The sequence below is a fragment of the Brachyhypopomus gauderio genome, chromosome 1 (assembly GCF_052324685.1).
Source record: "Brachyhypopomus gauderio isolate BG-103 chromosome 1, BGAUD_0.2, whole genome shotgun sequence".
In the NCBI taxonomy this organism is placed as follows: Eukaryota; Metazoa; Chordata; class Actinopteri; order Gymnotiformes; family Hypopomidae; genus Brachyhypopomus; species Brachyhypopomus gauderio.
Genome location: NC_135211.1, coordinates 18,252,324 through 18,274,823, shown reverse-complemented (window position 1 = coordinate 18,274,823; position 22,500 = coordinate 18,252,324). Strand labels below are relative to the sequence as shown.

The 22,500-nt window shown below is 47.5% G+C and overlaps 1 protein-coding gene across 1 annotated transcript in view; it reads right to left on the bottom strand.

Annotated features, from left to right (window-relative positions):
- Positions 1–22,500, bottom strand: part of adamts18 (ADAM metallopeptidase with thrombospondin type 1 motif, 18) — a 58,050-nt gene that overhangs the window by 8,641 nt on the left and 26,909 nt on the right. The window contains 8 exon segments of the mRNA XM_077000454.1: positions 2,777–2,981; positions 8,713–8,839; positions 9,366–9,486; positions 12,338–12,585; positions 12,918–13,041; positions 13,192–13,260; positions 13,262–13,323; positions 17,919–18,091. Coding sequence (XP_076856569.1) covers positions 2,777–2,981; positions 8,713–8,839; positions 9,366–9,486; positions 12,338–12,585; positions 12,918–13,041; positions 13,192–13,260; positions 13,262–13,323; positions 17,919–18,091 — 1,129 coding nt within the window.

Below are 22,500 nucleotides of genomic sequence, written 5' to 3'. Positions count from 1 at the left end.
CCTACCCTTACTTATCTAACCTTACTTATCTACCCTTACTTATCTACCCTTACTTATCTACCCTTACCTACCTACCCTTACCTACCTACCCTTACTTATCTACCCTTACCTTACTTACCTACCTACCCTTACCTACCTACCCTTACTTATCTACCCATACCTACCTACCCTTACCTTACTTACCTACCTACCCTTACCTACCTACCCTTACTTATCTACCCTTACCTACCTACCCTTACTTATCTAACCTTACTTATCTAACCTTACCTACCTACTCTTACTTATCTACCCTTACTTATCTAACCTTACTTATCTAACCTTACCTACCTACCCTTACTTATCTACCCTTACCTTACTTACCTACCTACCCTTACTTATCTAACCTTACTTATCTACCCTTACTTATCTACCCTTACTTATCAAACCTTACCTACCTACCCTTACTTATCAAACCTTACTTATCTACCCTTACTTATCTACCCTTACTTATCTACCCTTACTTATCAAACCTTACTTATCTACCCTTACTTATCTAACCTTACCTACCTACCCTTACTTATCTACCCTTACCTTACTTACCTACCTACCCTTACTTATCTAACCTTACTTACGTAACCTTACTTATCTACCCTTACTTATCTACCCTTACTTATCAAACCTTACCTACCTACCCTTACTTATCTACCCTTACTTATCAAACCTTACTTATCTACCCTTACCTTACTTACCTACCTACCCTTACTTATCTAACCTTACTTATCTACCCTTACTTATCAAACCTTACCTACCTACCCTTACTTATCTACCCTTACCTTACTTACCTACCTACCCTTACTTATCTGCCCTTACCTACCTACCCTTACCTACCTACCCTTACTTATCTACCCTTACCTACCTACCCTTACTTATCTACCCTTACTTATCTACCCTTACCTACCTACCCTTACTTATCTAACCTTACTTATCTACCCTTACTTATCTACCCTTACCTACCTACCCTTACTTATCTACCCTTACCTTACTTACCTACCTACCCTTACCTACCTACCCTTACTTATCTACCCTTACCTTACTTACCTACCTACCCTTACCTTACTTACCTACCTACCCTTACCTACCTACCCTTACTTATCTACCCATACCTACCTACCCTTACCTTACTTACCTACCTACCCTTACCTACCTACCCTTACTTATCTACCCTTACCTACCTACCCTTACTTATCTACCCTTACTTATCTACCCTTACTTATCAAACCTTACTTATCAAACCTTACTTATCTACCCTTACTTATCTAACCTTACCTACCTACCCTTACTTATCTACCCTTACCTTACTTACCTACCTACCCTTACTTATCTAACCTTACTTATCTACCCTTACTTATCTACCCTTACTTATCAAACCTTACCTACCTACCCTTACTTATCCACCCTTACTTATCTAACCTTACTTATCTACCCTTACTTATCTACCCTTACCTACCTACCCTTACCTACCTACCCTTACTTATCTACCCTTACCTACCTACCCTTACTTATCTACCCTTACCTACCTACCCTTACTTATCTACCCTTACTTATCTACCCTTACCTACCTACCCTTACTTATCTAACCTTACTTATCTACCCTTACTTATCTACCCTTACCTACCTACCCTTACTTATCTACCCTTACCTTACTTACCTACCTACCCTTACTTATCTACCCTTACCTACCTACCCTTACCTACCTACCCTTACCTACCTACCCTTACTTATCTACCCTTACCTACCTACCCTTACTTATCTACCCTTACTTATCTACCCTTACCTACCTACCCTTACTTATCTAACCTTACTTATCTACCCTTACTTATCTACCCTTACCTACCTACCCTTACTTATCTACCCTTACCTTACTTACCTACATACCCTTACCTACCTACCCTTACTTATCTACCCTTACCTTACTTACCTACCTACCCTTACCTTACTTACCTACCTACCCTTACCTACCTACCCTTACTTATCTACCCATACCTACCTACCCTTACCTTACTTACCTACCTACCCTTACCTACCTACCCTTACTTATCTACCCTTACTTATCTAACCTTACATACCTACTCTTACTTATCTACCCTTACTTATCTAACCTTACTTATCTACCCTTACCTACCTACCCTTACTTATCTACCCTTACCTTACTTATCTACCCTTACCTACCTACCCTTACTTATCTACCCTTACCTACCTACCCTTACCTACGTACCCTTACCTACCTACCCTTACTTACCTACCCTTACCTAACTTAAATACCCTTCCCTTACGTACATACCCTTAAATAACCTTCCCTTACCTTACTTGGTATAAATGTGAGCTGTGTCAATAACACAGATGTAACATCATTTAATGTTTAATATATGTTAGTGTAATGAACAGAGCTGCTTGGGTTCATGTGGTAATTCTCTTTCTCCAACAGCAGAGGGCAGCAGAACCCTAGACTGTGCTGTTCCGCACACATCATCACCTTCACACTGTTCTGCCTACAAGGCACAGCAGGACAGCACATCATAAAACTCATCTCAGCACAAACCTGAAATAAAGACCACTTCAAATACCTGAGATAGAAGCCGGAATCAGAGGACGACAACTCTGTGTGACTCAAATGTACATTCCTGTGTGTGTGTTTGTATGCATGTGTAGATGTGTTTGTGTGTGTGTGTGTGTGTGTACATTCATACATGCATGCGTGTACCTGTCTGTGTGTGTGAGAGATAGTGTGTGAACTCACCTGTGACCAGGGTCCAGTGGTCCATTCTACAGGGCAGGTGTGTGTGTTGCAGGGTTGTGTGTGAGGTGGGGCAGGGGCGGAGCACAGGGCTGGGGGCACCTCCTCCTCCCGCTGGTACACCACCTTCCTCAGGCATCGAACAGCACGCCCCTGCAGTCCTCCTCCGCACGCCTCACTGCACACGGCCCAGGGCCCCGCCCACCAGCTAGCAGGAGACGCAACACAGGCCAGATGTACAGCACTTCACACCAGAGCGCGTCTGAGTGTGTCTCGGCACACACACACACACACACACACACACACACACACACACACACACACACACCCAAACACACACACACACCCAAACACACACACACACACCCAAACACACACACACACACACACACACACACACACACACACCCAAACACACACACACACACACACACACACACACACCCAAACACACACCCACACACACACACACACCCAAACTCACACACCCAAACACACACACCCAAACACACACACACACACACCCAAACACACACACACACACACACACACACACACACACACACACACACACACACACACACACACACCCAAACACACATACACACACACACACACACACACACACACACACACACACACACACACACACACACACACACACACACCTGCTCCATCACACCATAGGTCAGTCTACACCTGCTCCACCACATCACACCGTAGACCAGTCTACACCTGCTCCACCACATCACACCGTAGACCAGTCTACACCTGCTCCATCACACCATAGGTCAGTCTACACCTGCTCCACCACATCACACCGTAGACCAGTCTACACCTGCTCCATCACACCGTAGACCAGTCTACACCTGCTCCACCACATCACACCGTAGACCAGTCTACACCTGCTCCACCACATCACACCGTAGATCAGTCTATACCTGCTCCATCACACCGTAGGTCAGTCTACACCTGCTCCACCACATCACACCGTAGACCAGTCTACACCTGCTCCACCACATCACACCGTAGATCAGTCTATACCTGCTCCATCACACCGTAGACCAGTCTACACCTGCTCCACCACATCACACCGTAGACCAGTCTACACCTGCTCCATCACACCGTAGACCAGTCTACACCTGCTCCACCACATCACACCGTAGATCAGTCTATACCTGCTCCACCACATCACACCATAGACCAGTCTACACCTGCTCCACCACATCACACCGTAGACCAGTCTACACCTGCTCCACCACACCGTAGACCAGTCTACACCTACTCCATCACACCGTAGGTCAGTCTACACCTGCTCCACCACATCACACCGTAGACCAGTCTACACCTGCTCCATCACACCGTAGGTCAGTCTACACTTGCTCCACCACATCACACCATAGACCAGTCTACACCTGCTCCATCACACTGTAGACCAGTCTACACCTTCTCCACCACATCACACCGTAGATCAGTCTATACCTGCTCCGCCACATCACACCATAGACCAGTCTACACCTGCTCCATCACACCGTAGGTCAGTCTACACCTGCTCCACCACATCACACCGTAGACCAGTCTACACCTGCTCCATCACACCGTAGGTCAGTCTACACCTGCTCCACCACATCACACCGTAGACCAGTCTACACCTGCTCCACCACATCACACCGTAGACCAGTCTACACCTGCTCCACCACATCACACCGTACACCAGTCTACACCTGCTCCATCACACCATAGGTCAGTCTACACCTGCTCCACCACATCACACCGTAGACCAGTCTACACCTGCTCCATCACACCGTAGACCAGTCTACACCTGCTCCACCACATCACACCGTAGACCAGTCTACACCTGCTCCACCACATCACACCGTAGATCAGTCTATACCTGCTCCATCACACCGTAGGTCAGTCTACACCTGCTCCACCACATCACACCGTAGACCAGTCTACACCTGCTCCACCACATCACACCATAGATCAGTCTATACCTGCTCCATCACACCGTAGGTCAGTCTACACCTGCTCCACCACATCACACCGTAGACCAGTCTACACCTGCTCCACCACATCACACCATAGATCAGTCTATACCTGCTCCATCACACCGTAGGTCAGTCTACACCTGCTCCACCACATCACACCGTAGATCAGTCTATACCTGCTCCACCACATCACACCATAGACCAGTCTACACCTGCTCCACCACATCACATCGTAGACCAGTCTACACCTGCTCCACCACACAGTAGACCAGTCTACACCTACTCCATCACACCGTAGGTCAGTCTACACCTGCTCCACCACATCACACCGTAGACCAGTCTACACCTGCTCCATCACACCGTAGGTCAGTCTACACTTGCTCCACCACATCACACCATAGACCAGTCTACACCTGCTCCATCACACTGTAGACCAGTCTACACCTTCTCCACCACATCACACCGTAGATCAGTCTATACCTGCTCCACCACATCACACCATAGACCAGTCTACACCTGCTCCATCACACCGTAGGTCAGTCTACACCTGCTCCACCACATCACACCGTAGACCAGTCTACACCTGCTCCATCACACCGTAGGTCAGTCTACACCTGCTCCACCTCATCACACCGTAGACCAGTCTACACCTGCTCCATCACACCGTAGACCAGTCTACACCTGCTCCACCACATCACACTGTAGATCAGTCTATACCTGCTCCACCACATCACACCGTAGGTCAGTCTACACCTGCTCCACCTCATCACACCGTAGACCAGTCTACACCTGCTCCATCACACCGTAGACCAGTCTACACCTGCTCCACCACATCACACCGTAGATCAGTCTACACCTGCTCCACCACATCACACCGTAAACCAGTCTACACCTGCTCTACCACATCACAATGGACATGTCTCTCTGCCTCTCTCTCTCTCTCACACACACACACACACACACACACACACACACACACACTGAGACTGAATCCACGCTTTAAATCTGGAAGATCATGATAAAAGATTAATTTAAAAATCAAATAGGAAGATATTCTAAAAATGTAGCACTTTTTTGGCTTACAGAAGAATTAATCTTACTGGTGGCCTTAATCTTAAACAGTCTGGGCAACTCAATACTCTATTCAGTCACAAACGCCATTTGTCAGACTCCATGTGAATGACATCAGTCATGTCATCCAGTGTAGTTCACGTTGTATTACAGTTTCCCCAAGAGGATTGATCAACTCCACCCCAACATGGGGGAAATAATCACAAACACAAATTCCAAATAATCGCAGGACTGTGTTTCGCTGTGTAAATATCTTCCCAATGAAGTCTTGCTGGTAAATAAATGTTCTCACTGAACTCCCATCATTCTGATGCAGGTCAGGCCTTTGAGCTGGAACTGTGTGCTGCTCCCTACAACCAGCCCTCGGAGGTTTTATGGCAATACGCTCCACATCTACACATTCTGAACGTACATGATTTTGAACTGTTAAACTGACTGACAGGAACTAGAAATATTGTTGGTCATCGTCTTGAGAATCGTCAGCACTTGTCACGTGTGGCATGAATTCTGGACATTTTAATGATCTTGTTGGTGTGTTAACTAATAATATAACTAATAAAGTAACACCACACACCAAGAAAGAAAGGATGAGCTAATCTCTAGCGATATCCTTAAAGGAGTTTACCTCTCATTCATAGAAGATCCCTCCATGCTAAGTTCCTATTCTTGCTTCAGTTCAGATCTAAGGTGTTGAGGTAATAAGCAAAAATGCCAAAAAGTATACGAAGACAGCAAAGTAGGCAGACAAGGCAGATGTCAAGGCAGACAACACATTTGCAGTAGAAACCCTGATTCCACTCAGACATGCAGAGCTACTACTGTACTCTGTATGGGCATGTACAATTGAACACTGAATCCGTGGAGAGAGAGAGAGAGAGAGAGAGAGAGAGAGAAGGAGAGCGAGAGAGAGACTGAGAGAGAGAGAGAGAGACACAGAGAGAGAGAGACAGAGAGAGAGAGAGAGACACACACACACACACACACAGAGAGAGAGACACACAGAGAGAGAGAGAGAGGCACCGAGGACACTGTCACTCTCTAACATATACGTGTATCTTCTCCGAGGTAAAACCGTGGCTGGGTAGCTGAGTGCTCCTGAACCTGCGTAGCAGTGGTGTGGCCCCCACAGGCAAACACCCAGGGTCCACTGGGGAGGGCCCACAGGACAGGGGGCGTGGCCAGGATTCCTGGCCGGCTAGACTATCCCCCCCCCCCCCCCCCCCCCCCCCCCCCCCCCCCCCCCCCCCCCCCCGGGGGGAGAAGGGCTCTTGCAGCCTCGTGCTATAATAAAACATGGACAGACCTGTCAACAGCAGAAATTTTACTGGAAAGATAAGCAGGGACATTTTCCTCTTTTTCTTTCTGTTTCTCTCTCTTTCTCTCTCTCTATCTGTCTCTTTTTCTCTTTCTTTCTTTTTTGTATGCATGTCTGTATCTCTGTGCTTTTTAATCACTTTTTCATTTGTCCTGACTTATGCATAAATCAGTATAAGCAGAACTGCACAGAATAAACACTACTTTTCAGGGCTCCCACATTTATGGCAGTGATGTTATTCAATATTCTGGGATAGTTCCAGCTCAGAAGTGCTCAGGCAGGGTCTCATTAGCAGCACTGCGATTTAAACCTTGTCTGTCATTCCCTCTGTGTCTGTTGTACACAGGACACAGTTCCGATCCATATCAAGAGGGACAAATCCGTCTCGGATTGTGGGAACAATTTTGCAAAGGATATGGAGGCACTTACGATGTGAACGATGTGGAAGTGATACCCAGGGTCGACAGGCTCTACTGGGAGCTTTGTTACGCAGAGACTCCAGTGCAGCCTGGATGTGTTTAAGGTGGAGACTGCTACACACTGGTTACACTGGTCACACTGGTAATCTCTACTGGTAATCAGAGCCCTGTGTGGCCTTCGCAGGAAGTGGGGGAGTTCCCTCCCACGCACGGGAGAGAGCAGTGTGAACCTACCCAGTCTGCCCCAGCCAACGGGACACACTCATACGACAGCTACAGCACAGCTAGAGGACAGACACAACAGTATGGAAACAATCATACCACAACATAAACACACCAAACATAAAAAAACAGCGCAATCATATTAGAACCATACGACCAATAATGGCATAAACAATCTGCTTCAACTGTACAAATGTGGAAAGTCAGAAAGTCAAAATGCACTAGGTCACAATACACTGCAACGCAATACAACACAAAACACACTACACTCTAACATGATATCACAAACACACTACACTCTAACACGATATCACAAACACACTACACTCTAACATGATATCACAAACACACTACACTCTAACACGATATCACAAACACACTACACTCCGACACAATATCACAAACACACTACACTCCGACACAATATCACAAACACACACTCTCTTCTCCCTCACTCAGCTGTCCTGTTAGCGGATTATATGTCCAGCTTTGGAGGATTTAGGGTTTGTTGCTTTAAGGAAATGATCATATGGTCCTGATTTCCTTTAAGTAGCCCCGCAACACACACACACACACAAACAAATACATGACTTACAAAATACCAAGGCCTATAGTTACATTTAGAGAGAGAGAGAGAGAGAGATAGGGAGAGAAACAGAGAGATAGGGACAGAGACAGAGAAAGAGAGTAAGAGAGGAAAGGAGAGAACGAGAAAAATGGAGAGGAAAGGAGAGGAGAAGAGAGGGGAGAAGAGAGGAGAAGCCAGTAACAATACTCTCACCAAGAGAACCACTGGACCAAATAGAGCTAGAACCATTTGAGAGGGATGACAGATACATGCTGTCTAAAACACTAGGGGTTTCTATAGCGACACGCTCTACACAGCACAACCACAGCACAGAGTAAAGTTGAGGGTCTTACTATGCCGGGCAGGGCTGTGTGTTGCAAAGCTGAGATCTCAGTACTGGCTGTGTGTTAGCGCTGCACAGCGAGACGTTGACCTGCGTCTGCTGATCCTGAACACAGACGGCTGTCATCCACATGCGCCCTGCAGGAAAGACAAGACAGAGCAAGTCAGATCAGCTGGAGAACTTTTGGCAATAGAACCTGTTGCATAGCTAGTTTAGCAGTTAGGGTTAGGGTTTAGGGTTTAGGGTTAGAGAACTTGCTGCATACCTGGATTAGCATTAGAGTTAGGGTTTAGGGTTTGGGAACTTGCTGCATAGCTGGGTTAGCATTAGGGTGAGGGTTTAGGGTTTAGGGTTAGAGAACTTGCTACATAGCTGGGTTAGTATTAGGGTTAGAGAACTTGTTGCATAGCTGTGATGCAGAAATGAAAAGGCATAATAAGTAAAAACCATGGGCAACAGTGGGAAAGGGGGTAGGGTTAGGGGGTGTTAGGGTTAGGGGGTAGGGTTAGGGTTAGGGTGTGTTAGGGTTAGGATAAGGTTGGGGGGTGCTCACAGGTGAGGAATTACACACACACACACAAATATCATGTACACCCATGTATACACACACACATACACACAACACACACACACACACACACACACACACACACACACACACACCTCCTGCGCATGAGGCAGAGCAGTTGGATGGGACCACAGCCCAGGTGTAGTTGGGTTTCTTCTCCTCAATGGGAAGGGTGTACTCCCAGAGCACTCCAGGGTTCCTCCCCTGCAGGAGGACCTGAGGAGGACACACAGAGCAGGAGAGGAGAAACAGAGAGATGGAGATGAAGACAGGGAGAGAGACAGGATGTTAGGTCAGTCTAAACAAACCTCTACTGTGCTGTTTCTACTTTCCTCCCACAGTGGAAGGAGACGGCATGTCTGTGTGTGCAACTGCCGGATCACTGTTGGAGTTGCCCAGGAAACGCTGCAGTGACCCTGCCCTCCATGACTAGGCTCCTGACCACGGTGAACACACGCCAGTGTGAACACACCATCATGTACACACACATCAGTGTGGACACGCCACCACCGGCTGCCGTTTCCGTCCGGATTAAACGCTGCTATGGTTCAATGAGAAGACGCGACTTTGAGGGTTTTGTGTGAGTCTGCTCTGCATTTTCCGTTGATTGTGTGGTTTTGTGGTGTCACTGGAGAGGGTGGTGTGTGTTATCATTTGTGTTCCTGTCGCATGGAGGAGTATGAGGTGGGTGGTCCTGGAGACCTTCTGAAGGACCCAGATTGAGGAGGAAGAGACACAGCCAGTCTGACCAAGGTTGACTCAAATGGAGCAGAAAAGTCCTCCTCAAAGAACATAACCCTCTAATTCATATTCTTTCACTGAGAAGGAGAGAATCGTCACTATCTGGCAACCCTTTAACATGAAAAGAAAATAAGCTAAACTCAGTGACACCAGAAATTGCAAATAACAGGACAACTGGTACAACTTCAGGAGCATTAAGGCATCAGCAGTCATAGTTAGGCCTTACACACTGCTGCATGCTGGGCCAGAGGCAAGCAGTCGCACCACAGACGCAGTCACGCCACACACACAGTCTCACCACAGACGCAGTCGCACCACAGGCGCAGTCGCGCCACAGACGCAGTCGCGCCACAGACGCAGTCGCGCCACACACGCAGTCGCACCACAGAGGCAGTCGCACCACTGATGCAGTCACGCCACAGACGCAGTCGCGCCACAGACGCAGTCGCGCCACAGACGCAGTCGCACCACAGACGCAGTCGCACCACAGACGCAGTCACGCCACACACACACAGTCGCACCACAGACGCAGTCACGCCACACACAGTCGCACCACAGACGCAGTCACACAACACACACAGTCGCACCACAGACGCAGTCACACAACACACACAGTCGATCCACAGACGCAGTCACACCACAGATGCAGTCGCACCACAGACGCAGTCGCACCACAGACGCAGTAACGCCACAGACGCAGTCGCACCACAGACGCAGTCACGCCACACACACAGTCGCACCACAGATGCAGTAACGCCACAGACACAACATGATGGAACATGAGGCAAAAGGGTCATGGGGTGATTCAGGACAAGCGTGGGCAGTCCTGCAGTCCCACGCAGGACTCTGAAAGAGCAGTAATACAGTTTCAGCCACATGTGCATCAGGACTCTAAATAGCAGGCAACAATTCCCCTCTCTTTAACAACACTCTCTGTCCAAATACCACAGCAACCAGCCATGGAAACCTAGAGGAGTGTGTGTGTGTGTGTGTGTATGTGTGTATGTGTGTGTGTGTGTGTGTGTGTGTGTGTGTGTGTGTGTGTGTGTGTGTGTGTGTGTGTGGAAAGGTCCATCTGTTTTGTGGACAAGACTATCTCTCAGTTCAGTTAGAATACTGAACATTAGAGGAGGATAAGCAGCAAGAGTGTGCGCGCGCGCGCGCACACACACACACACACACACACACACACACACACACACACACACACACACACACACACACACACACACACACACACACACACACACACACACACACACACCACCTCCAGGAGGGAGCAGAGAGCCCAGGCCTGCTGCCTCACACCTGAGCAAGCCATGCCAGAAGAATGCCAACAGCTAAATGAATCTGTTCTAGTGTTTCAAACAGGGCAGGACATCTGGTCTGTTATGTCTGCTCTGTTATGTCTGCTGTGTTATGTCTGCACTGTTATGTCTGCTCCGTTATGTCTGCTGTGTTATGTCAGCTCTGCTCCAGCCTATCTGCTGTCTCCCTGTTTGTCTTTGTTATTTATTTTGCTGAGTCAGGGAGGGACAGGAACAGAAACAAGAGAGTCTGTGCAGAAGCACATGCTTTGTCTCCCACTATCTAACCCTCTGAGTTAAATTACAAAAATCCTAATCTTTTAATCTCATAATCTCAACCATTCCCCACCCACACCGTTTTATTTTTTGTCATTTTGGAGCATAGTAACGTAGATTAATACCACCTCATCATCTGCAAATCAGTTCACCCCGATGAAAGAGAGAGGGAGGAGAAAAAGTGATAGAGAGAGAGACAGAGATCACTTAGATGACAGAGGGAGTATGTGGAGTGAATATCGGTAAAATGCAATTCTAGATTTCACATAGAACACTGCAGCTTCATTACAGGGCGATAGGGTGTTGAACACAGTGACAGCAGGTGTTACATTAGTTACATTCAGCTTTCAAACAACTTTCTCCCCCCCACAGTCTCCCAGGTCAAAGCTCAGTTCCTGTCTCGCAACTGATACAGGTGACATGACAACCTGTCCTTCCTTCCTTCCTTCCTTCCTTCCTTCCTTCCTTCCTTCCTTCCTTCCTTCCTTCCTGTCTGTCTGTCTGTCTGTCTGTCTGTCTGTCTGTCTGTCTGTCTGTCTGTCTGTCTGTCTGTCTGTCTGTCTCTCTCTCTCTCTCTCTCTCTCTCTCTCTCTCTCTCTCTCTCTCTCTCTCTCTCTTCTCTCTCTCTCTCTCATCTCTCTCTCTCTCTCTCTCTCTCTCTCTCTCTCTCTCTACCCAGTCCCCTGCCTCTGTCCTGTGTTCAGTGGAGGACATCAGGACTCCTGCAGGTGGGGGTCACTCACTTCAACGAGCAGGGTCTCATTAGTGGGCCCTGCTGCACTCAGGCTCTCTGGGCGGCTGTACGGACGCTGGTAGTCAAAGACGGTGCCGGCAAAGTGGAATCTGCCTGGCCAGTCCACTGTCCAGTCTCCCGTCAGATAGTAGGTGTTGCTCTCCAAGGCCCGTACTGCCAGGTAGCTTGTGGAGACCTCCATTTCCTGTATCCTGATACTCCGAGCACCAATGGGAACGGTCACAACAGGGTAGTACTCTGGACAGGAACAGGACAGCAGGGAGAGGAGTGTGTGTGGGAGACCAACAGACACAACACAAGAAATGAGAAAAAAAATGTTTTACTTAGCAATCGTGGTTACAAAAAATGTTTTACATATGTATTTAAATACATTTTGTAAACTTGTGTAAGAAAGAATAGGGTTATCACTGAGATAAAGCCCACTGGTCCAGTGTGGGGCCACACACAGGCCTCAACCTGTGTGCTCACAGTGTACACGGTGCTGGCACTTACACTTAGTGTGTACTCACCGTTAGCCCAATGCTGGAGCGTGTACTCACCCTGGGCCCGGTGCTGAAGTGTGTACTCACCGTTGGCCCGGTGCTGGAGTGTGTACTGCCCACTGTGCCGCCTGCAGGTGGAATTGTCTCCTTTACACACGCCACAGACATCCAGAGTGGCCCCAGAGCCCAGCACCTGGTCACAGCCCACCGGCTCCAGGGGGACAGAGGAGAGAAGAGATGTTAGAACGGATGTGTGAGCTGCTGCAGAGGTTACGCACAAACAAACTGCTAGCTGTGGCAATCACATAACATCATTTACAAGTATCATTGTAAAACCTGATTCCCACAGGCCACGGGTTACCTCACATAACCCGTCGATACAGACGTCCAGTTTGTGATCGGAGCAGGGTGTGCCATCTTTCACCTTGCTGGGACATGGCGAAGAAGAAGTCAAAGTCCTGAGCAATGCAGTACAACTTACAGACATCCTCCTCTGGAAGAGAGAGACACACGCCTCAGGCTTACTGTTTTTTATGAAGATGAATACAATGCTCTTTAGAATGTAGAACTCTCTCTATATACACACTACATTGCCAAAAGTATGTGCTCACCTTCCTTGGCTCACATATGAGCTTAAGTGACATCCTATTCCTAATCCACAGGGTTCAATATGATGTTGGTCCCCCCTTTGCAGCTAGAACTTCAACTCTTCTGGGAAGGCTGTCTGTTCTTGAGCTAATCTGAAGGCCACATGAAGTTTGGATGTCTGTAGTGATTGACTCTGCAGAAAGTTGCCCGACCTGTTCGTACTATGCGCTTCAGCATCCGCTGACCCCGCTCAGTCAGTTTACGTAGCCTACCACTTTGTGGCTGAGTTGCTGTTGTCCCCAAACACTTTTCTTATAATACAGCTGACAGTTGACTGTCAGGAAATTTCACAGCAAGATTTGTTGCACAGGTGGCATCCTATCACAGTTCTACACTGGAATTCACTGAGCTCCTGGGAGCGATCAATTTTTCACAAATGTTTGTAGAAAGTCTGTATGCCCAGGTGCTTAACTTTATACACCTGTGCCATTGAAGTGATTGGAACACCTGATTCTGCTAATTTAGATGGGTGAGCACTGAGCAGATATTTTGGCAATATAGTGTGCATATATATATATATATATAAGTATTTGAACACCCTGCGACTTTGCACTCTTCTTCCACTTAGTAATCATGGAGGGTCTGAAATGTTCATCTTAGGTGCAGGTCCACTGTGAGAGACATAATATAAAAAATCCAGAAAAAAAAATCCAGAAATCACAATGTATGAAGAAGCACCAGAAAAATAATAATTCAGGTAAAGGTCAAACCCACACATCACATCCAGAGAGTTGCAGACCTCTCTGGTAGGATCTGTGATAAATGTACTTCTGGCAAAAAAAATCTATAGACATGCCATTCATGAGAGAGTCACTAGAAGGATGCTTCTCAACAAAGAACAAAGTTTAAAAATTGCCAGAGAGCACTTGGACAAACTAGAAGTTTTCTGGAAGTCCATTCTCTGTACAGATGAGTCCAAAATTGAATTTTTTGGCCACAATCACAGGCCACAGGCTTTTCTCTTTTTGGAAAAAATCAACACTGCATATAAAGAGAAGAACCCTCCTCTCAACAGTGAAGCATGGTGGTGGAATTGTGATTTTCTGCCTCCGGACCTGGACAACTCCATATTGTAAAGGGAACCACCAATTCCCAGGCCTATCAACAAATTCTTGACCAGAATCTCTTGCCATCTGTCAGGAAGCTGAAGCTGGGATGGAAATTGATTATGCAACAAGACAACGACCCAAAGAAGTCCAGCAAAACTACAAGGGAATGTCTTAGAGAAAGAAGATCTGGGATTGGCCCAGTTAAAGTCTGGACCTCAACCTCATAGAAGTCTCATAGAAAAAAAGATCTGAAGCGGGCGGTACATGCCAGATGTTCCTCCAGCATCTCTCAACTGGTGGAGTTCAAGAAGGAGAAGTGGGTAAAAATCCCAAAAAGCAGATGTAAGACACTGGTTTGTGTATAGAAGATGTTTGGCTGAAGTAATGACTGCAAAAGGAGGTGCCATTAGCTACTAACTAAATGAGTTCACATACTTTTGCACTTGGCAAATTTTCTTTTCTTTTTTTTTGTTTTTTTTTTTTTTTGAGAAATGATTTTTGGTGAAAATTATGAAAATATCTTCTGTGTGTCCCTTATTAGGAAGGTCTGCTTTACAAATTGAGATTTGGGTTTTTAGAAAACAATGACCATGTTTGGGTGGTTCACAAACAACTTTCAAGCAACATATTATATATATGAGATAGGAAAAGATACACATTTTTAAAAATCTCTACTTTGTTAATTATGCAGGTCCAACATTCACAGCTGGCACACGTTTTGACTTGCATTCATCTCTGCTGTCAGATGACACTGAGCAGACAATCTAGACAGCATTAAGCTGATGGGACAGCTCGAGGGACCCGCACCTGATTAAACACTCCTAGAGACATGTCTCACAAATGCAGTGTTAATACCGCAGTTTTTGACAAATGAGCCAGGGGGGAATGCTTTTGCATGTGCACATGTGTGTGTCTGCGTGTTTGATGTCTGCGTATGTGTGTGTGTGTGTGTGTATGTGTGCACGAGTGTCTCTACATTAGGGGCCAGTGGGGCCCGGCCCCACCAGATGTAGCTGTGGAGCAGTGCAGTACATGATCAATAACTCAATGGAACAAATAATGTACACACATTTTCTTCAAAAGTAATATTGCTATGCCATTATTGTATATGACAATACATCCCGAACATCTTCTGTACAAGCCAGTACGTCTTGGTTTGGTGAGCATGGGGCCCGTCAGAGTTCGTCTCACCAAGTGAGCAGTTGAAAACACGGTGCACATGTTCAGCGCATTTCTAATCATAAGCTGTGGGGCACAGTCATGTTGGCCCCATGCTGACAGCATCCAATAAAAATTACGAGATTTACATAAGTCTACAACATGTTTAGGTATAGTTTTGCTAAGCAGCTAACCATAGCAACCATAGTTCTGTTAGCAAGGATTCCCAAGTATTGGCAAGAAAATATTATGAATCAAGTCGACAAATTAATAAACGTTCAATTTAGTACCTTGCCACTAAAGCAACAATTAAACACCAGCCAGAGACAGGGTAGGATTTGTTTGTTTCAGGGCAGTTAACTAGATGATTTACCAAGTGCTAACAAATATAGCGTTGGCTAATATATTCCCAGTTGCCATAACTTTGTTTTGTTTATTCCTCATTGAGTCCTTCATTTCCGCTGGTGTGGCCTGGCACCTGGACAAGGCCACAATGTCAGATACTGATCTGTGTTATGTTGCTAATATATCTGCTCATCGCCTGCAGTAAATGAGGGCGTTTGTGACTTTATTAGCGAGGTGCACTTTGGATTCACTGAGCAAGGTTTATGTGTAGCTTCACCAACGAGTCAGAAAATGCCCAGTTTATTGTGCCCCATCAGGCTTTCTGTGCCAGAGATCCCAGCGTGTGTGTGTGTGTGTGTGTGTGTGTGTGTGTGTGTGTGTGTGTGTGTGTGTGTGTGTGTGTGTGTGTGCGTGCGTGTGCACAAGACTACAGCCTGACATGTAGTTACAAATGAACCCATAAAAAAGGCACGCGGGGGACGAACCCCCAACAGGCCTACAGCACAGAGCAGTGAGAGAAACAGGCAGGACACACACTGTCCAGCCGAAGGTCCATACCACACCCACCACAGGCAGCTGCATTCAGATAAGAGGGAGACCCCCTGCAGAAGAGGAGCTTATAACACAGACCCCAGAGAGGGAGAGATAAGTGCTGTGAGCTAGCCCAGCCTCCATGGAATCAATCACTTGTATTATTTCTGTAAAAAAACCAAACATAACAGAAACCAAACAGACCACAACACCAACCGCCCTTGTGAAATGTGAGCATTTAAACTTCGAAGCAGCGGGCCGTGAAGCACTTAACCAGAATTGAAAGGAAGATTAACAACATTTTCTTTGTGTCCTGTTTACACAGCAGGGAGAGAAGTGGATGTGCTATCAAACTGAACAGCAGGGGGCGTAACACATTTAACTGTGCCTGTAAATCCTGTCTTACTCAACATCTCAAGAGTTTCTCAAGAGGTATTGGCAATATTAATATTCCACTCCCTAGCATGAAGTGGTCACATCACCTAAACGAATAAAAGAGGGAGAAAAACCTTCAGTTTGAAAGGTTTAAAGGTCAGGACTGTCTGCTGGGCCTGCTGAGTGCCACGCCCACTGGGTGGAGCCTATTGCACCTGCCTTCCAGATATATGTCTGTGGGCCACAGCCCTGGGTGGAGCACCCTCGGCCTGCCCTACATCTGTGTGCCACACCCCTGGGTGGAGCTTGGACTCAACCCCATCTCATCTTCATTACCACACAGGTGTGAGAGGCGTATGAAGCCCATCCCACCATCCTGCTGATCAGTGCGCGGACGATCTGTCAGACTTTATGTTCATTCTTCTCTTTATAATGTCATTGTCTTCTTTTTGTTTTTTCTTCTAAATTTTCTCTCATGGTTCTACTGTATTTCTTCTTCTCTGTTTCTCTGTCTGCCTCTCTCACGTTTTCTCTTTTCTCTGTCTCTCCTTCCCTCACTCTCTCTCTCTATATTTCTCCCTCTCGCTCTCTTATCTAAACAGTGTCGGTGTGTCAGAGGTAAATACCTTCCCTGAGGCATGTTTCACTAATCCAGCTCTGTTCCACTAACGGCTCACGAGCGACCACATGTCTCAACTGTGGCTCAAACAGTCATTATGAATAGGAAGCACTGAGACAACAAAGCGGCCAACTTCTGAAGTGTAACTGACATTTTCCCGTACACAAATATTTTTTCCCCCATATCCAAAACCATCTGCGCCTTTGCCGAGATGATCACACCCAAAAAATCAAAGCTTCAGTTTATAAACCTCAATGTCACCTGACATCGATTGTCTTCTAAACATCTCTCACCGGATCACGGTCCTTACGGAGGGCCGGATCACAGCCTGCTGAGAACCCCTTCACCGTGGAGCTGCCGTACCTTCCACCTTGGTGTATGGCTTCCACCTGTAGTACCAGCCGCGGAACGGCTTGCTGTTGTACTCGGCACACTGCTGAGCACGGAAGGTGTCGGGGCCTGGCGAACACGGCTCAGTGAGACACAGCTGGTGTAGGCGGCTAGAACCCTGGCAGAAGCGACCGTTGTTCTGTGGGCTGCAGACATCACACACACACACACACACACACACACACACACGCACGTGCCTTAGAAAGTAGTCGACACACAGAAGGGACACAAATTCCTGTGGTAAAAGAACATGACATTTACTCTACAGTGTTAAATGTCAACTTAAATTTCAGCTTTTTACTTCACAGCTCTTTACTTTACTCCAAAGGTGTCGGCAAAATGTTTCAGCACAAAAAGACAGTGAAAATGCCTCTAACTGATCTTAAACACGATTCGTTTAGCTCTGTCTGTAAAGGCAGTAACATCATGTCAAGTGAAGCTGCTGGCAGAAGCAAGTAGGCAGACGTCCAGCCTAAATGGCCAGTCTGGACACTGTACAAATGGACAGAGACGTCCTGGAAGGCTGTGATGTCCCCGTAGGCTGCAGGCTAAGCAATGGCATTCATGTTCATACGCGAAGCCCTTCACAGTCTTCTAATGAAGCTGTTTTACTGTCTCACTATGGGAGTTTACCTCAAATCGGCAAAGAAAGCGACTGTAGGACAGAGAGTCTGATTTCACAGTGGACAGAATCATACACTTAAACAAGCTTATTAGCATGTACTGTAATGACATTTGATGTGGTGTTTCGTAATAAAGTAAAGATTCATGCAGTAACATACATGCTGTTTGGAATTGCTCTGTTTGGAATAGTAACTTTTTATGATTGGTTAGTTGGACAACCTCTCCAACCCACGTTTACCTACAAATACTTCAGTGTATTCAGTTTTCATCTTACCTTTTGAGGATGGCCTGTACTGTTAAGCCCCTCTGTAATTTTATTTCATCACGTGAAGCATTCCAATACCTTTCCCACCTCGAGCAGAGTATCTCCCACATACTGTGTTTTCACTTTAAAACTTTCCGACTGTGGTTTGCAGTCCTGCAGACGGACGAGGTGTTAGACGAACTCGTGTCCTGAAAGAGACACCGAGTCCTCCGGTCCTGCTGCGCTGAGATCTGCTAATGTGGTTTCATGTGTTTCTCTTTTCTTTTGGACGACTCCAATATTCAGAGAGCAGAACAGCCTGCAGGCGTCTGCATCACTAACGTGGGGTTCAAATGGACAGGCATCTGCCCCGAGCACAGCAAGGGACCACCATCATATTCCTCTGGGGGGCGCTATAGTAAAGCAGAGCATAAGCTTTCCAGTAACCACAGGGATTCTGTAGTGTCCTACATGAACATGAACATGAAACCTGTATCTGTGGAGAGAAGTACCAAGGATATGAGAGGAGAGGAATCTTGTGTGTGGGAGAGACTGTGTGTGTGGGAGAGACTGTGTGTGTGGGAGAGACCGTGAGTGTGGGAGAGACTGTGTGTGTGGGAGAGACTGTGTGTGGGAGAGACCGTGTGTGTGGGAGAGACCGTGAGTGTGGGAGAGACTGTGTGTGTGGGAGAGACTGTGTGTGGGAGAGACCGTGTGTGTGGGAGAGACCGTGTGTGTGGGAGAGACTGTGTGTGTGGGAGAGACTGTGTGTGTGGGAGAGACCGTGAGTGTGGGAGAGACTGTGTGTGTGGGAGAGACTGGGTGTGTGGGAGAGGCCGTGAGTGTGGGAGAGACCGTGAGTGTGGGAGAGGCCGTGAGTGTGGGAGAGACTGTGTGTGTGGGAGAGACTGTGTGTGTGGGAGAGACCGTGAGTGTGGGAGAGACTGTGTGTGTGGGAGAGACTGTGTGTGTGGGAGAGACCGTGAGTGTGGGAGAGACCGTGTGTGTGGGAGAGACTGTGTGTGTGGGAGAGACCGTGTGTGTGGGAGAGACCGTGAGTGTGGGAGAGACTGTGTGTGTGGGAGAGACTGTGTGTGGGAGAGACTGTGTGTGTGGGAGAGACTGTGTGTGGGAGAGACTGGGTGTGTGGGAGAGACTGTGTGTGTGGGAGAGACCGTGAGTGTGGGAGAGACTGTGTGTGTGGGAGAGACTGTGTGTGTGGGAGAGACCGTGAGTGTGGGAGAGACCGTGTGTGTGGGAGAGACCGTGTGTGTGGGAGAGACCGTGTGTGTGGGAGAGACTGTGTGTGTGGGAGAGACTGTGTGTGGGAGAGACTGTGTGTGTGGGAGAGACTGTGTGTGTGGGAGAGACTGTGAGTGTGGGAGAGACTGTGTGTGTGGGAGAGACTGGGTGTGTGGGAGAGACTGTGTGTGTGGGAGAGACTGGGTGTGTGGGAGAGGCCGTGAGTGTGGGAGAGACTGTGTGTGTGGGAGAGACTGTGTGTGTGGGAGAGACTGGGTGTGTGGGAGAGACTGTGTGTGTGGGAGAGACTGGGTGTGTGGGAGAGACTGTGTGTGTGGGAGAGACTGTGTGTGGGAGAGACTGGGTGTGTGGGAGAGACTGTGTGTGTGGGAGAGACTGTGTGTGTGGGAGAGACTGGGTGTGTGGGAGAACCTGTGTGTGTGGGAGAGACTGGGTGTGTGGGAGAGGCCGTGAGTGTGGGAGAGACCCTGTGTGGAAGATAAACCGTGTGTGGGAGAGACTGTGTGTGTGGGAGAGACTGGGAGTGTGGGAGAGACTGTGTGTGTGGGAGAGACTGTGTGTGTGGGAGAGACTGTGTGTGTGGGAGAGACTGGGTGTGTGGGAGAGACTGTGTGTGTGGGAGAGGCCGTGAGTGTGGGAGAGACCCTGTGTGGAAGATAGACCGTGTGTGGGAGAGACTGTGTGTGTGGGAGAGGCCGTGAGTGTGGGAGAGACTGTGTGTGTGGGAGAGACTGTGTGTGTGGGAGAGACTGGGTGTGTGGGAGAGGCCGTGAGTGTGGGAGAGACCCTGTGTGGAAGATAGACCGTGTGTGGGAGAGACTGTGTGTGTGGGAGAGGCCGTGAGTGTGGGAGAGACTGTGTGTGTGGGAGAGACTGTGTGTGTGGGAGAGACTGTGTGTGGGAGAGACCCTGTGTGGAAGATAGACCGTGTGTGGGAAAGTCAGTGTGTGTGTGGGAGAGAGCGTGTGTGTGTGGGGGAGACCCTGTGTGTGGGATAAACCGTGTGTGCGAGAGACTGTGTGTGTGGGAGACCCTGTGTGTGGGAGAGACATGGTGTGTGCAGTTATAGAAGGCCTGTGTGTGGGACAAATGAGTATTTTAAAGTGGGTCACCATCCCACAAGCCAGACCTCACAGTAAATGCCTTTACCCTTAGGCTGTTACTGTTTTGCGTGCGTGTGTGTGTGTGTGTGTGTGTGTGTGTGTGTGTGTGTGTGTGTGTGTGTGTGTGTGTGTGTGTGTGTATGTGTGTGTGTGTGTGTGTGTGTGTGTGTGTGTGTGTGTGTGTGTGTGTGCATTAGCAGCACATCCACTGGTCTCCATGGGTTGTTCACACTTTGGGATAACAGATGTCTGCTCACAAAGATGACAGATGAGACTTCCACAAGCTCTTAAACATCACTCTTCAGTTGAGCACTTGTGGGATGATCAAACACAGAGAGACTTTCCACACACAAAGCAAAGACACACACACACACACACCCACACACACACACACACTCAACCGAAGGAGTTCCACTTCACCAGAGACCACACTGACCCACGCAACTGCCTCTGACCACTGAGAGCTACAAAAACAATTTCTTTCTCCAATTTTGTGCAACACTTAGTACCCCACTGAGAAGGGCCCACCTTTCACATACACTCACTGGACACTATTACGCACACACTCACTGGACTCCATTACACACTCATAGAGGTATTGTACATGCGTGTACTTACAGAATGAAGGAAGCCTGTATGCACTTCTGTCCCCTCTACCCAACACAGCAGTAACATGGTGGTGTGGTAGCAGGTGTTGAGCAGGTATAAGCGTGTTGAAGGTTTTTTACTAAATGCTTAAAACTTTTTAAATTCAATTTTACAGTCTGATGCTGTGTAATCAGAGAAATATCTATCCATGCTTATATCAAGAGTGCAAGTCCCCTTACTCCTTCCCTCTAAGTGACAACCATCCCAGACAATTAAGACTCTACACCAGGGGTGTCAAATTCAATTGCACCAGGGGTCAGAACTCAAAGCACACTTTAGGTTGCAGGGTGAACTTCTTCTTTATCTCTTCTACTCTCTGTAGCTTCTGGTCTGCATTCAGATTTCTCAGGTTGTCCTGATGTTTTCCTCAAAGTGCCGTCTTAGATTAAATTCCTTAATTACAGCAACATTAGCTCCACAAATAAGACACACAGGTTTACTGGAAATGTCAATAAACATATTGTAGCGAAGGGAAGAAGCCAGAGGCATGAACACTTTTCATTCTAACTGTTTACTGAAGCCACCCAAACAACAATATCAGGAGAGAGAGAAAACTGCTTTACAGTGAAAACACAACGGTGACTACGTTGGAACCCGGGAGCATTCTGGGCAACATGAAAGCTCCGCCCCCTACTTACCAACTGTAGCACTATGAACACGACGCCACAATATT